Here is a 17,954-nt window from a genome sequence, read left to right on the forward strand (position 1 = left end):
AGCTTGATAAAATGGCGGGAAAAATAGCTATTCCTACACTACGAAGTAAAACAAGAAGACAGACTTGTCAAATGGAGAGTCTGACATTAATTATTTAATGACATCCCATTAAAGGAATATGCCTAAAGTTAAAGTTATGTTTTTTAATTAATGTTGATATTACAATACAAGACTTAATGGTTATTGCGATGAAGAGACATGTCATGCTGAGCCCCAAGCTATCAGTCTAAAAAAACTTCCCTCTATTTTCATTATATTCAACTTAAAATATGGTGGCAGATACGCTAGCCCAAAAAACAAACTAACAACCAATTTTGATGCGTCAAAGCACGGTTTACTGTTAATGATACGTAACTGTCAAGAGTAGTACAGCAGCGAAATCAAAGAACACCTATAAACTGATTGCAGGTCAAGGAACAAAAAATGGTCTTCTTACAGAGATACAATAAGAAAGTAGTCTTTACTGTGGGGGAAACCAAAAATGGCAGAGCAAGTGTGTGTGCGTTAGTGTGTGTGTTTCTAAAGCTAGGAATAAAGTACCGGTGCAGGGCTTCCGTGGGAAGGCTGAGTAGCTAGCCCTCCATTGTTTATGTCCCTGATTTTCTCTGACTCAACACAATAGCTTGACATGTCATTCTGTTATTCTTACTTTGCTCCTAAAGGACCCCGCTGAGATGCCAAGAGAACACGGGGTGATATTTATCAAGCTCGATACAAACCTCCCCAACACACCAGCCTGAGTGATGTACTTTGATTATATCACTTAATTCAACCTTAAATTATAGAAGAAATAGCGAATGTGACAGTAACTAATGCTTTGTAATTAATAATTAAGTACAGCCTTGCCAGATGGTGTCACCAAAAACAATTTTGAGCTGTTATTTTAATAAAGAAAGTACAAATTATATTAATTCAGTCATTTCTTCAGTCTGTCCTCGAGAATAATTTGCAACGGACAGAGCTCCAGCTACCCGTAGAGCCGCTCTTTACCTAAACGTCATCTATCATTAAATCTTAATCGTCTGTCTCATGCCCTACTTTTTGAGCCATTTGCGAGCTGGTATGCTGCTCCATCACAAGGAGAGCATGCAGAATATGTTCCTGATCAGGACAGGGCTCACAGAGAGGAAGACGTAATGTAAATTGTAATGACAACAGCACATGCTACACACAATGACAACACTACAATGGCCTGCATTCTCTCATGGCAGTACTTTCCAATCCAGGTCACCAACAGTTCCCACAGCAGCTTCGTGAGCACGCAAATTCAGCATAAAAACCGCCTGCACAAATATGGTGCTGCTATAATACAGTTACTGCAGGTTAACATTGAAACAATTTATTCTTATCTGTACCGATACAGAACATGTTGGCAAGAATTGGAAATTCTGGGTAAATGCAGTGCTTTTCTTAAGAACAACACTACTTGATCTTCAGCCAGCTGTGTTTAGCCAAGCATTCCCCCTCACTAAATATAACTGTGCAAAGGCATGTTTGTTAACGTACTTCAGTCGAGGTTACTTATGGCAATTCACCTGAGGGAGGCTAGAGAATCTGATAATAAAAGAAAATGGTGCCCAATACCTGTGTTCGTAGCACGAGGAAGAAGTACGTTTGAATACATTGACATAACATTACATTTATTTTCTCAGTACAGATACACAATATGTACATTTTATAATTTCATATAGGCTGGTCACCTACAAAGGATCATGTAATTAGACATTTTTTCACAGAGACAGTAACATATAACCTTTGCATTACCCAAACATTCTCCAACTATAAAAAGCATACATTTTACAAAAACCTTACAAATGCAACACTCCTGAAGCATGAAACATGACATGGTTTATCATCTAACCGAGTAATGGCTTAACTTTCTCAATCTGAAAGGCCCCATTGTTGTGAGCATTACCAGTGTGGAGGAAAAACACAGAGGGACATTTCTGCATCTTTTGGATATTTCCAGAACAGGATTTTGTTACAGTGGTCAGGTTGTCTTAATGTGATAATAATCTGTTACACAGAACAGCTGGGTCATGAGTCAGACTTTAGTGGGGGTAATTTGTGGCCTATTTAGAGCCTTACAAAAACACAAAGAAAATGTTTTCCAATACTAATTTAAAAATAAGATAAGAAAAGTGGTTTTGTGGGAATGTGTGTTAAAGTGCACGATAAGAGTGAGACTGTGGACCCAGTTCAGGGTAATGGTCTAAGATACAATAACCAACCAGCGTTCAGTTGGTTTAAATCATTGTGTTGGTAATTAAATAAGATATTTTTCTGAGAGAACAACATGTTCTTGATACAAATGTGCACCTCAAATCGGATTTCATAGGTATAGTGTGCTTGTTCCTCAGACAGATGCACCTCTGGGTAGCCTGAGTGGAACTGCAACTAAAGCTGTTTGCAAACCGATACGATGCCAGAAGAGGAAGATTAAGAAGCAGCAGCAATCCTCAAACTTTTAAAGGGCCTACAATTAAAATGAACAACAGTACATAATATAAGGACTCTGAAAACACAATAATAGATAATTATGTTTATACTTTCAAACCTGAAAAACCCTATCTGCAGATGGTGTTCATGTTATCGACTGAGTATCACTGATAATTGGTAGTACGCACTCACTCGTCATAATTGCTCCCTATCATGACTATGTTCTCCATTTAATCTCTAATCCTACCCAACATTACACTGCAACTTGACACAGCCATTACCAGAGTGTTGTTCCCGTGAGAGCCGATTGTTTTCCCACAGGAGAAAGGGAATGCGTGTGTGTGAAGGCTAATGCTGCATGTTCTGGCACAAGTGTTTCTCGAGACCCTCTGCCCTACATCTTGCACATTTCTTGGGTATTGTACCATTAACAGCTGTGGGAAATTATACATCTTTAGTGGTGAACCTCATATTCAAAGTAATCTGTTTGTACAATAGTTCAACATCTTAGTAGAAATTGTCCAAGTAAAATAAAGTGTATTTAAATAAAGACACAGCTTCAATTATTATAACAATACTCTACTAAACCTACTCCACAACATCCGCATGTTCGACCTCAATTTTACAAAAATTAATTTCTGTAGTTTCACAATCAAGACATTCAATACGCCATTTCTGTACATGCTTTTTTGCACACACCTTTTCTGAACAAAAGTGATACAAAGAAGAATAATTACAATACGTAGCAATGCTTCACAGGTGACAGCCATAACATTTAAAGACAACATGTGGATTTACCGCCATTTTACTTACATAAACTCACAACATACAGTATACTGGAGGAAAGTGAGGGAAGCTTTTTAAGCAGGGGAACTCTGTTAGCACCCTTGCTTAAACACCGTTAACAGTCCACTTCAGCCAATGGTCGCATTTAGCACACGCAGTCATACTGTACAGAAAAATGCACACACAAACAAATAAATTAAAATGCACACAAAATTAAAAGTGGGTTTGTTTTTGAAGTTTACAGAAGAAACAATGATTGTAAAGATTTTTTTAAAAGGGCAGCTGGTGTAACAGTGAATATTTAAAAATGACTTTAATTTTACACAACCAATGGTGGTCATGCTATTTTTTACTGAGCGTGGAAACGAGGCTGGCTAATGTATATTTTTTCATTTTGTTTCCAAGGACATTTAAATGTCTAAGAACAGTCACACGTATACATATTAAGCCCTCCCAAGAAATAAGGAAAAAACGATCCCCGGTCATTTCGTTTGTATATCAAGGCAACAATATATCAATGTATACTGAGAAAGTGCGCGCAAGGCGTCACTGAGCCAACACAGTGCAGTGGACCTAATTTGTGTACAAAGAAAAACGTTTATTCTACTAACTTCAGATATCATCCTAGAGTATCTATCAAAATGTCTTTGGTAGATTACATACAATGGATTAAATTGGATTATCTGCACCTAAATAAACTGTGACATGAGTCTCCATGGTTCAAAGTAGGAATCATGATTCATAATTTTATAACACAGTATGTACAGATAAGAATGAGAACCACGCACAACATTTCACATGGGGACAAGGGATAAACTACAACACATGGACGTGCACATAGACACTTGTGTACACACACACACACACAAACACACATGCTTCTGAACACCAGGGATGTGAGGGTCAGTTCATGTTCATGGTGCTGTACAGAGGTCAGAGTTTAACCACTGCTTGGCCCTCTGGCAGAATGAATGGATCGTTTGTCTGTTCTGTTTACATTTGAATCGCCTGTGTTTGTGTGCGGGAAAATTATTCACCCAGCCACAATGCAGCACAACACACCTGGAGCACTGCCAGCCATCAGAACAAACTATCAGAACACTCTCTGACATATTATCTTGTTCAAGTTGAAGGATAGATGTCATGAAGTTGCCATAATCAGTTTAGAAAATGACACATGCACAGGGTCTAGACCTCCATACTTTCTATTCATTTTTTTCCGACTGACTAGGCTCAGCCCTTCAGTCAACAAGACACAAAACAAAAACACGTTACACAGACACACTGTTGGACTACTTTTAGTGTATAGATACTGAGTTAGAGAGCATGTACAAAAATATTTTAGGAGCTTGCTATTGGCAGTTCACCTCCGGACATCACTTAAAAAAACACAGCAGTCAACTGTTTTTATGTTTGCATTCATCTCTTTTTTTGCATTTAACCTACTGTGCTACTTATTGGGTTTCACATAGAGCTTTTCAGCAAACCTTTCTTGGAAAGTTTTTGGCAAAATAAGTTAAGGATTCACTTCCAGTAAAAGAAAATGTTCAACCTCAAAATAGTTTTTTCTCCATTGGTTTTTGACAGATTTGTCTCTTCCCTTCCAACCATAACCTCTGTCCATACACAGTACAGCACACTGGGTTTTCTTGGCCATTTTAAAACACCTTGCAAGGCTATTAAGGCCTTTTCTACTTCAGTGCTCTGCTCTCGACTCCCTTTCTTTGTGTTTGCCAGCTGTGGCGTGCACAGAAAGGATGCCTGCGTAACCTCCAAATGCGACAGAAACAGCAGTGGCAGATCAACGCCTCCTTTCATCGTTTCCCTCCACTTTAAGCTTAAAGAAGAGACATTTTACAGCAATCACATCGTTCAAAAGTTCAAATGCCAACACTCAGGCTTCCTCTCGGTGTGCCCTACACATGACATGTTGTGCCGATACTTATTTCCCCATGACCGTATCCATACCCGGGAACTCCACATCCCTTTTCTACAGAACCCACAAAAGCTTTTTTGGTGTTCCCAGTCCCAAAGCCACGACCACTGCCATGTAAACAGAAGGAGCAGAGGCGTTTGAGGCCCTTCCGGAAAGCAGAGTTGGAGAGGCTGTAGATGAGACAGTTACAGAAGCTGTTGCTGATGGCAAGCCATGTGGTTAGGAATGAGGCTGCAGGGTGGTGGTAGATCCCAGCACTCTCCAACAGAAAGTAGAGGATGTAGGGCAACCAGAGGATGTAAAACACGCTGGTAATGCGGAACAGTACCATAGCGTATCGCTTGTCCGGGTATGTTGATGTGGGCTGCTGATACTGGGGCTGGGATGTTTGTGGTTCAGACAATTGTGGCAAGTGCCCTACTGCGCTGTTGTCTTTGACCGCAGATCCAACAGTCAGTCCTGGACCCTGCAGCTGTTGGGGTCGGTAACGTGCGTGGCGCTCGCTGATCTCCCGGGTGTGCTGTCGGCAGATCTTGAAGATGTTGGCGTAGGTGAAGCAAACGGTGAGGGCAGCCGGGGCGTAGAGCAGTGCAACGATAAAGGTGGTGAAAGCCGGGCTAGTCTTCCACTCAATTGCGCACCACTCCACCACATCACCATGGTATCCGGGCTTCCCCCACCCGAGAAAAGACGGGAGAAACACCAGAGCAGAGTACAACCATATCAGCACGATGCAGCATCGCACTCGACACGGTGTCACGAGAGACGCATAAGTCAGAGGTTGTGTGATGGCGACGTAGCGGTCTACACTCACACACGCTAACGACACCATTGAAACCGATTTCAAAACAGACACCATGTAGCCGAACACCTGGCAGGTGAGTTTGGGGTCGAGGCCCTGGAGGTGATGGAGCAGGGACAGGGAGGGGTACAGGCAGCTGACCCCCACCAGCAGATCAGCGTATGCCATGGTCTGGATGAAAGCACTAGTGGTGTGCTGGCTAAGCAAGGGTGCACAGTGAAACACAAACATCACCACAAGGTTACCACATATAATAAGAACAGTGAGCAAACATATGATCGAGACTTCAAGGAGGCAGACGGTGAAAATTTGGGAATAGCCTATCTCCAGCAGGCAGAAGGGAGCAGATAAGTTTGACGGGTCAGTAGAGCTTTGGTTCAGTGGATCCAGGGAGTAATTCATCATCTTGGGCAGGAATACGTTGCTGAGGGGCCCTTTAAGGGTGCGATGAACCAAAGAACCCTCTATAACTAAGCAGAGCGATTTCAGTCCATACAAAAAGCTCCATGCTGCGGTTCCATAAAGACACTGATGCCATCTGCCATTTCTAATGCAGGAGGGATGAAAAAGGACGGGAAAAGGTGAAGCAGCCCCTGGGCTTGTCCTTGGTGGTTTTATACAAAGATACAGAAATCACCAGCGAAAAACAGATTAACGCACAAAAACAAACATGTGTATTCCTTCTTTTCTTGGTCGAGCAAACTTCCCAACTGAAGGCATACAAAGGAAAATATCTAGGACGAAATGTGACTTTGTTTAAAGGAATTCCAGTCCACGCTCGAAATGCCTCCGCTCCCTATAAAGTGAAGGATGTCCTCAACATCTGCTGCAGCTGCAGAAGCACAGATTGAAGCTCTCTCTTATCTGTCTTTAGTCCACAGAATCACAGCTTCCAGTGAGAAGACATTGTTGCGTAATGTGCAGCGTAAAGAAATTGAGGATACAAGATATTTAGCATGATATGTCCTTTTTTGCTGTCCTCCGGCTACTTCTTCCTGTTTCCTCTTCTTCTTTTCCTCTTGTTTCTTGCCTCTCCTTTACCTTCTTTTCAGCACTCTTCCATGCCCGCTTGTTCTTGTCTCAGTTTCTGTCTGGTCCTCTTGCAGTAAGATCACAGCAGAATGCCGTGAGCTGAGAGGATGAAGGCTGTGTGCGGGGTGACTGATGTTTAAAATACGCACACACACACACACACACACACACACACACACACATACAAACACACCTCAGCTGATTTTTCTATCCGGAGGACCAGGAACTATGTCTGGACTGGAAATGAGGTAGGCAGGCATACCGATGCTTGAACCCCCCCCCGTGTTCATCTATCCTCCTTTGCTGCCTCTCTCACTCTTTCTCATTCCCTCTGCCTCTCTCTACAGAAACAGTGGCACTGAAACCCCTCCCCTTCCCTGTGGCTCTAACCAATGATCAACTGCAAGGGCACAAGGCTTGCCTCCTTCCCCCACCCTCTCACCCGTCCCCGTTTTTCTTTTTAATGCCAGTGTCTCTCATAATCAGGATTCAAACATGCGGTGTCACACTGTTTAAATAGGCAACATTCAGTGTAAACCAAGCTGTCCACAGACTCATTCCCAGAGGGCATTTTGAGCTGTAAGAATGGACATTGTCTTTCTATAGTGCAAAAAAAGCATTGTATTTGTTTTCCAGGGAAACAATAACTATTCTATATATTTCTATTATTAATCCAATTGTAAACCAAGGATATACAGAACAGGACAGTGTGTCCCACTGTCGCTTTGCATCTTGGCAGCAGCATGTTGACCATGATACATACAGTATGTGCTTAATGCTGCGCAAAGGTTAAATAAACGTAATATTTAAATAATCTGTGGAGTCTCAGCTTTAATCGGATATATTGTATGTGCAGTTTCGATAAGTAATAAGGGTATCTTTATTTTGAGTTCTGTGCTAAAGTGCATTAGCATTTTTTCGCTTAGTGCTAATTCAGAGGCTTGGTATTACCCTTGTGTTTTCTGTTGGTAAAAATGGTTCATATCTTAAGTTAGCTGAGATTCTTCCCGTTAATCTGGTGCTACACATTAATAGTTTCATAAATGTTAAGAAGCCCTGAGACATAGTCTCGAAAAAAAACGGTGGGGGGGGGCACCGCCGTGCTTAAGAGGTTTTAACAGATAATCTTTCAACTTCTTGTGAGAGAATCCATCAAGATGTTTGCTCTGGTTTTCTAATTAATCTATTCTTATTTTTGTAATCTACTGGTAATAATAATACATAATAAAAAGACTTGAGAGACAGATGAATAAACATGAAAGCACAGAGCAAATAATTTGCGCCCACAGACCGTGTTTAATTAGCAGATGATTCAATAACGCAGCAGGTAATTATTCACTTAGTAACTGGGTCTTCCTTCTAGGTGCAAACTGCAAACCAAGGAGCAGTTTAAAGGCGTAGTTCGACGGAGAAAGTTTAGCAACCTTTAGATAAGTAACACAAATATAGTGGTGTTAATATTAACACTTTCTAAGGCCACTTTAAGTATAACTTACGGAATGCATTGCTTTACATATGAACATATTTTTAAAACTAGAGAAGAAAACCTAAGATTAAATACAGAGATAAGATCAAATAAAAAATAAACCATATAGAATTGCTCGGGTAAAAAACGCCACTGCGTAATAAATGTGATATTGCCAAGGTGCATTCGTCTAGTTCCAGTTACTGTAAGCGTAAACATTATTACTGTAAAATTGTACATATTGCTTTCCCTGCATTACGTAAATATGATTAAGCATATTCTTACAAACGTGTCTACTTTTATTACTGATATAATGTATAACTGTACACATGGGTTTTTCAGATGTGTTTTTCTGTTTAACTTTACAACTCCATGTTGATACAACTGCACGCAAACTTAAAATATACAAATCAAACTGACAACTATTTCATTTCTCACAAAAGTATTCTTATGGTTGAACCAGAGCCATTGTGCTATCTGTAATAAAGGAACAGACAAGATCCAAACATTCTCAGATTGCATTTATACAAGAATGTTGAAAGAGTGTGTGTGTGTGTGTGTGTGTGTGTGTGTGTGTGTGTGTGTGTGTGTGTGTGTGTGTGTGTGTGCGTGCGTGCGTGCGTGCGTGCGTGCGTGCGTGCGTGCGTGCGTGCGTGCGTGCGTGCGCGCATGTCCTTCTGTCTATTTGGCCTGAGAGCCTTTAGCTTAGCAGATGTGCACCTGCTCCTGATTTTGCACGCATCAGCAGATGCTGTGCCTCCACTTATCGGGATAGTTGTTTCCACTAAGTCAGTCATACCACCGTATGACCTCAGACATCTTTTAATCTCTCTTCCAGAAACATCAACAACTAGCTTTTCATTGCAGGTCTGTAAAGGGCTCTGTTGAACAATTCTTATTAAATTCTCTTAAAAAGGTTACGCTAGGAAGTTGCCTTCAGCCCTTCTGTAAAGAGCTTACTGAATATGTGCTGGAATAAGCACCAACTGGGTTATTTTTAGATCATATGATGTGCTGATTACATTTAATTACTCAGAATCCTGTGTTAAAATAAGAAACTTAAGTGTATGGTAATCTCTTCCAGATTTAGTGCCGCTACATCCTCATCCTAATGGCTTCCTGAAGACAGCAGTGCGTCTCGAGCAGGGCAATTTGGTGCAGCGTGATGGAGAACAAAACACACACACACACACACACACACACACACACACACACACACACACACACACACACACACACACACACACACACACACACACACACACACACACACACACACACACACACACACACACACACACACACACACACACACACACACACACACACACACACACACACACACACACACACACACCAGCCTGCACCTTCCTCCCTGCATCCAAACACACTCCCATGCTTTCACGCACCTCCTCATCCCATCACACGTGGAGCTAAAAATAGATGACAGTACCACGGAAAGCTTGGAAGAAGAGGAGGATAGGAGAAAGGGACGAGGAAGGGCCTGAAAGCTAACATAAAGCCAATCAAAGGTGAAAAGAGGAAAAGGAGGAGAGAAAAAAATACAAGAAAATAAAAGGAAGCTGTGAGAACGAGGAGGAATGGAGATGCTCTGTCACCTGCATGCCAGGCTGAGCACATCTGAGTCCTGTTCACAGTAGCTTGAGTCCTGTTCACAGTAGCTCACACAAACTTGGCAACAACAGAAATAAAAACATTTGCTGTTCTGTAAACAAAGGAAAACACCATTAAAAGAATAACTGCCATACTAGTTGACTGCTATCTGATTCACATCCAACATCACGTTCCTTATAATCCTCATTTTGTTGTTTATATAAATATAATAAAAGGAAGTCAGTGTGATATACCATCCAACCTCTTCAATAAACTCCAACATATCCAGAACTCTGCTGCCCGCCTCCTCACCCACACCCGCTCCCGAGACCACATCACTCCCGTCCTCCAGAACCTCCACTGGCTCCCCGTCCGTCAAAGAATCGACTTCAAAGTCCTCCTCATTACTCATAAAGCCCTCAACAATCAGGCACCCCCCCCCTACCTCACAGACCTGCTGCACCACCACGCCCCTTCCCGCTGCCTCCGCTCATCAGAAGCCAACCTCCTATACATCCCCACCCACATCGATCCCCGGACCTGGGGGGACAGAGCCTTCTCCGTCGCTGCCCCCTCCTTCTGGAACTCACTCCCCCAACCCATCAGAGACTGCACTGACCTCACCACCTTCAAAAAACTCACAAAAACTCACCTCTTCAATCTGGCTTTTAATGTGTGATTGTTTTTGTATTATTTGACTTTAACTTTAACTATATATTTATTTGTTGTTCCTTTATTTTATTTTATTTTCTCTTCACTATATCTGTAAAGCGTCTTTGAGCACCTGTAAAAGCGCTAACAAATTAAATCTATTATTATTATTATTATTATTATAACATAAACAAATATGGAATGAAGCTGGTGACATATCTTATCTGAGAATTGCCTGATAGGAATAGAAATGTAAAGAATGTCAAAGAAATGGAGAGCTAATGAACTATCATTAATATCTGAGGATTAGTGTGTATCTCTGTGGTCTGTCCTGTGAGCCTGGGGCTAGGAAGTAAATGCCAACATCATGTAAGGGTGGGGATGACAGTTGTTGCATAATCGCAGACGAAAACATTGCTCTAATAAGATGCCAGCATGTTGACATTCAAAATGATTCTTCCTTCTGGCATTCACTGTAATTTCCAATTTGGGAAACCGGCTTCAACCTCGGGTACAAAATCATCTAAAAGAATTTCCATTTTAGCCGAACACCAATGCACACATAAACCTATGGGACAGAGAGACAGACAGGCACACAAAGAACAAGCTGACACATCAAAATGAAAAGACAAGACAGGAGAGGGGCTAGAAAGAGGCAAGCAGACAAAACACAAAATGAACAAGCAGATGATACACACAAGTGGACAGGAGCACAAACAGGTCTAGGTAGAAGTCAGAGTGAGGCGCACACAAATACTAACGGTAATAAAGACAGACAGATAGACAGGGGGGCAGGCATACAGGTCATGTTGTGGGTCGGACAGAGACAGGCAGACAGATAGATAGATATGAGCATTTGTTTTGCTCTCCACATGACGCTGGCGAAGCAGTTCAGGGGCTCAGGCCTGTGTTTATCTCATCACGTTTGTGTCTACACTTATTTGTATGTGTGTATGCTCAAATACACACATCTTTAAAGACATTACAGTCTGCCCAGCTGCAGGTAAGATACCTTTGAATGTGATGCAGTAAGTAACCTTATAACACAACACCATCATCAAGCATATACTGTAGCAGCTCTTCTCTTTTTGAAATTAATGTATTTGTATGCATGTTCCTTGTTCAATAAAGACATCTATTAATAAAAAGTAATTATAAATGCAAAAATAACAGGAAATAGAGAATTCCTGATTGTATCTGTTTTATATCATCTAACACTGTATTATTAGACTAAGAAGAAACAGTGATGGACATTTTCCCCTTTTTTTTGGAAATTCTATGGATCAAACGGTTGTGATGTTGTGCAGGATTACATATTTAAGAACAATGGTTACCAACTACACTGATTATGAGCTAAAGTGGTGAATCAGCATTCAAGGTCATAAGTAAATCGCCACCCGCTCAACTGCTATCTGCCGTTGTGTCACGTTGCTTTTAAAATGAACATTATTCGTTTAACAGACTTAGTAAGCCTGTACGCTCAGTTTATCTGATGGAGCTGATGCCAAATCTGGACTGGTACTTCCTGTATGCACCAGCAGGGACCCTCATACCAAATGATTAGGGTCCACCGGGAAAGGATCGGTTAAATGTCCATCAATGCCATGCATTCAGATGTGTGGGTGAACACCATGTCCAGACAGGGATAGGGCACAAAAGAGGGGTAGGACACACACACACACACACACACACACACACACACACACACACACACACACACACACACACACACACACACACACACACACACACACACACACACACACACACACACACACACACACACACACACACACACACACACACACACACACACACACACACACACACACACACACACACACACACACACACACACACACACACACACACACACACACACACACACACACACACACACACACACACACACACACACACACACACACACACACACGAGGCTGAATACAGAAAGCACACAAAACTAATTAGGAGCTGGCACATGAGTATGGTATGTGTGCACATTTTTAAAACAGCGCTGAGAAGAGCACATGAGAAGATAAGCCTTCCTACCAGGAACAATACCAACGTTAATTAATTTAATTATTTCCTAATTAACACTCAATGTTGAGAGTACAATTATGCAATGTGTTTCAATACTCTATTCAACATAATCTATTTCAAATTAATTGTTTGTATAAAGTCTTTTTGTGTCTTAGTTCTATTTGATCAATACACATTTTACGCTGTGCATTCCTCATTGTGCTGAATAAGATGAATCCTCTTGCTGTCCTTTAACTGTTCTTGGCTACCTTTGCCACCGTCTTGCTCAGCGGAGACTAAATAAACACGCAAATCTGTCTGTCAGAGGCAGATAAAGCTGCACGGGTTACACTTTTCTCTGTGTGTTGGTTGGCTGAAACCTGGAATGCATTACTACTTCTGCAATAAATTCCTATCCAACTTTCTGTCCAATGGTTGCTATCAATACAGTGGCATTGTGATCCGTTGTTATTGTTGCCATGAATTGAGTGAAAGTTGAGATTCCCTACATACTCTCCATGTTCATAACGTGGCTCCTACGCTATTTTGATTTAAACTTCAATTTGAGTTTTTTTTAAACTTTTAATATCAAAATGTTTCCAAGGTCACATGCCAGAGAGAGATGTAAAGCAAAAAAAAAAAGAGAGGTGGTGAAAGGAGAGAAAGGAAAAGAGTAAGAGAGTAAAGGAAATGGGAGGGAAAAATGGTCACAGAGGGTGAAGAAAAAGAGAGTGGGGGAGAAGAGCAGAGAGGAGGAGAAGGGAGGAAAGGGCAAGACCAACATCTTGTCACCACCTGGGACCCAGCTAGCTGCCCGGGGATGTTGCCTTTACATAAGAACAGTGGACAAAGCTGCAGCGAGAACAAAAAATGACAGACCAACACACTGTTCTCAGCACGCAGGGCGGGGGGGGGAAACCATCAAAACACATGGCCGCATAGAGAGACCTACACAGGCACACAGTAATGAAACTGAAACAGCAACAAACTGAAACACTAGTTGTTATCTCTGACTAAACACACAGACACAGGTCTGCAGAAAAGAACAATAGGCAGAGGTTCTCCACTTTAAAATAGAATTCACTGTAGTTTGCCATATGTTACCATGTATTCATTGTCCTAAGCAGAGGTTGCGCTAGACGTTTTCGCTGCCCGTCATTTTGACGGGCAGGATCGTAACATTTCCGTCAAAATCCATTATTACCCGTCGGCCTGTACACAACTCTGCCGGGGGGAGGGGGGGAGAGCACGCTCGTGAACTGTCAACGGGGGACTGTTAGCGCCGTGTTATGCATGCCCATTGCACCTCGCGGGATCGCGCACAGCGTAAAGCAAATACTCACAGTTCTGTTCGGCAAAGTTAGGTTTGGAAACTGTATAATTTCCTTTTGGGCGGGCATGCATAACACGGCATAACACCGGCGCCTCGCTGCAAGGAAACTGTGGCGCTGTTCTGAGTTTGTTCTAATCCATCAAAAATGACAGACGGCTTTCAGATTTGTCCGTCATTGTTAAAAAAGAATATTCGGTTAACGCGACCTCTGGTCCTAAGTGTTTTAGTTTTTTAGCCTTTAAGGTTCTTTGTATATTTTAAGATTCATTTGGTGTAAATAATTGTCTTTATTATTCTTTTTTAATGCTAAATATGTTCTTCAAATGTATTTTCTTAGAATTGTTTATGTTCGCACAACCAGACCCCAAAGCAAATTCCTTGTATGTGTAAACGTACCTGGCAATAAACTTGATTCTGATTCGAAGGTAATAAGAAGGCCAAGCAGCTGTGACAAAGCTGAAAATAACCCCATATGCAGTGAATCATAATAATTAAAACAATTATGATTATGCTCATTTCAGGGCTGACATTGTGTTTAGCAAAAAACAGCACGTTTCTGAATCCTTTTGAAATCAAACCTCATGAAATATGACTCTAGGTTTCTCTTAGAGTGTGTGTCTTCTTCCACAAAAGTATTGAGTTTTTGTAAGAAGTTGAGGATGACGAGTTTTAAAAGTAACATTTATACACAAGAAATGTTTCCTTGCATAAACCTTTGACTTGCATAACGCCCAAGGTCATCAGCTGGCATGACCTGACAGTGGCTAGCATCACAAGTGTATAGCACATGAGAGATAAACTCATGAAACAGGGCCATCAGGGACCCCTGAGGTGCACTTTTGAAAAGCACAGAGGACAAAAACAGAAACACATGTGCTCCTCCCAGCACAAAACAACACAAACAAGAAATTAATAGGAGATCAAAACGCAAAAACAGACAAGTCCAACCTATAAAAGCTTTACAAATCTATCTCAGTGATGGCTTCTGCTTTGACCAATTTGAAATGATCAAAAAGAGCGCACCTCGCTCTGATGCATCCTTAAATGATGGGAGCTGGTGTATGAGTCATCATCTCGAAGGACAGTTTACACCAACATTAGAGGATCATGGGACTTTAGTATGTCGCAGCCATCTTCACAAAGACAATACTTTTGCGTGGTCTTACCTTTGTGATGAGAGTGCGGTACTCTTCAACCTGGTGGTCATTATTATGGCAGCCTGCCAGGAGCTGCCACACCTCCCCACGGAGCGCCTCAGGGATGCCGCTCCGCACCAAAGCTGGCAGCTGCCTGGGACGCACTGATAAGTTCAAATGCCTAAAAGAGAAAAGAGGAGAGGAGAAGAGGAACCATTGTTTTTCAAATGATACACATTTAATGTCACAGGCTGCAATGTGTGTGGGCACACCTGCCTATCAAATCTACCAAAAACAAAGTTGTCAATGACCCTTCATTTCGACTAAATGGACCATAATCATCTCCACGGGTGTCCTGCCGGATTGTATCACCTAAAACGACATGTATAAGGATTTACAGGCATAGAGGTCTTTCAAAAGTTCTTCCCTACTTCCCACCAGGGGATGTTATCAATCAAACACTCAAATGGCACTGTTTTAAAATGTGCTATTTTTGACAGAAACAATGTGATTTGTGACTTTATGTGTCCCGAAAATCCTTTCTCAACTTTATTACCCCACATTTTTTCCTCTGACACTTCTACATTAGTTTTTGCACTATTTTTAGCAAGAAGGGAAAACAATAGACAATAGAAGACAATAAGTGATTAGAGAATTACAGCAACAAAACACAGAGGCACAATTTGAAGCCTTCCTTCCTTCCTCATCTTCACATTGAAATGCCGAAGCTGAAGGCAAAACACTCCATCTCAGAAATTGATTTATACCGTGTGCAAATTAAAATGTACTCAAGTATCTGCCATGAAGAGGAGGCACAGTATCTAACTGACATCTCTCTCCTGACTTGAGTTGACAGAAATCCCCTGAATCCCTGATTATTCTTTCACTTTCCCCGACTTTCTTATTTTATCTCTCTATTTTCTGAGTTTGCTTGGTTTATTTGTTTCCGAGCGCCAGGTTATGCAATACGTGACATTTTATCTTGGGACTAAGAAAGGGAACAAAAGTATACTGTGTACGTACTAGGTGTGACGTAAGTAATGCCAGGCCTGGTCCTTAGGGGCATACGATTGTAAAGGGCTTTCTGTGCTCCCTGAGCGCTGCATCCCACAATGCCACAGCACACACTCTGGCTCACACAAACTTAAGTCACCAATCACTTGCACAAAGCCTGGTATTATGAAAGGATAGTCTTATGATTCCTATTTGTATGTCGGTATTATGTTTTCAGAGAACTGAGACAAATAGCCCCATTTCAACTTTGGGCTTCATCAAACAACATCGTAAACACCTTCAAGATATGTTATTATTAATAAGTATAATTACATTGAAGATGCCATTGTTTCTGGCCGTTTTACTTCAGTTCAGCCCAAGTGTTTGACTATAAGATAAATGCAGAAATGGAAGAGGGTAGTCATCTTAATACGCTGCTAATCAAGGACTCCTTCGAGCTGCTCCTTCTATCACATAAGGGAAACCAAGCATACAAAAATAAATGTGTGTCTGTGTGCAATCAATAGAAGAGGAAGAAGAACAATTTGAACAAAGTCTTACCACTTTGTTAACAAGTCCCCCCAGGTCTCCAGTATTTTCTCTGCACACTCCTTGGAGACGTCACCTGAGCCGCTGAGTAACGGCTCATCATTATCTGGAAAACACAGGAAGTACAGACAGGAAGAGACATCCATTATTCTCCTTTTAAATTCTTACATGTTTATATTTGTCCTTTTACTTTTCCAAATGTGATACAATTAACCAGAGTGGATGCATGTGACATTAAATAATTAAGGTATTAAGGACTTCATTCAGAGAGATTTTCACACACAAGATGATTCATAAATGTACAAAATCCACTTATTTGAAGATGTGTAATTCAATTTGAATATCCCAGGCTGGAAGTTGTGTAATCATGTATTTTTTGTTTGATCTGAGCTGCAGCTATAATAACATTCATCTTGAAAAAGCTCCCTTTATTAACCATGTTTTATCTGCTTAACCACATGCATACCTAAGTGTGGGATTTTATATCCTATGGACATTTTAGGGTCTGCTTAAAAGGGTATTTATTAGGGGACTCTTTATACTGTATGTACGCTGGTATTCAATTCAATAATAACAAAAACAGGCTTGGAGCATTCAATGGACATGCCGTCCACATAGAGAGCTCATACTGTACCAAGCAGCCAACCGATAAGAACGGATACAAAACATACCTCAATTATGTTCTCTGTCTCCCACAATCACAGAAAATCACAGAAACAAACACACACACACACACACACACACACACACACACACACACACACACACACACACACACACACACACACACACACACACACACACACACACACACACACACACACACACACACACACACACACACACACACACACACACACACACACACACACACACACACACACACACACACACACACACACACACACACACACACACACACACACACACACACACACACACACACACACACACTGTACTTTGTGTGGATACAGCACAAACAGTTCCCTCACACAGCATCTGATCTCCCACAGGATTCTAACTCAAGTCTAAATCTGGTTCAGGCCCATGGGATAGAGTTCTTATTTGTCTTATCAGTCATCAGGTCAGGTTATGTATGTTAATGGAGAGCGCAAAATAGAGGAAGCATAATTCAGCTGGGTTGCATGCTTCTACTTTATCATTGTGTTTTGGAGGTGCTTCTTCCTGAGGTCAAT

The 17,954-nt window shown here is 41.4% G+C and overlaps 2 protein-coding genes across 6 annotated transcripts in view; both read right to left on the minus strand.

Moving 5' to 3' along the window:
• The window catches only part of LOC117455998 (rab GTPase-activating protein 1), a 64,094-nt gene that overhangs the window by 23,448 nt on the left and 22,692 nt on the right, over positions 1-17,954 (minus strand). For all 5 annotated transcript variants that reach the window (XM_034095693.2, XM_034095690.2, XM_034095691.2 and 2 more), the window contains 2 exons: positions 16,771-16,864; positions 15,247-15,397 (listed from right to left, as the gene is read on the minus strand). In XM_034095693.2, coding sequence (XP_033951584.1) covers positions 15,247-15,397; positions 16,771-16,864 — 245 coding nt within the window. The remainder of the gene's footprint in view (positions 1-15,246; positions 15,398-16,770; positions 16,865-17,954) is intronic.
• LOC117455999 (probable G-protein coupled receptor 21) lies at positions 1,620-7,295 on the minus strand. The gene has a single exon (XM_034095694.1). The coding sequence runs from the start codon at positions 6,366-6,368 to the stop codon at positions 5,142-5,144; it is 1,227 nt and encodes a 408-aa protein (XP_033951585.1). The 5' UTR covers positions 6,369-7,295; the 3' UTR covers positions 1,620-5,141.

This window comes from Pseudochaenichthys georgianus, chromosome 12, assembly GCF_902827115.2.
Source record: "Pseudochaenichthys georgianus chromosome 12, fPseGeo1.2, whole genome shotgun sequence".
Lineage (NCBI taxonomy): Eukaryota > Metazoa > Chordata > Actinopteri > Perciformes > Channichthyidae > Pseudochaenichthys > Pseudochaenichthys georgianus.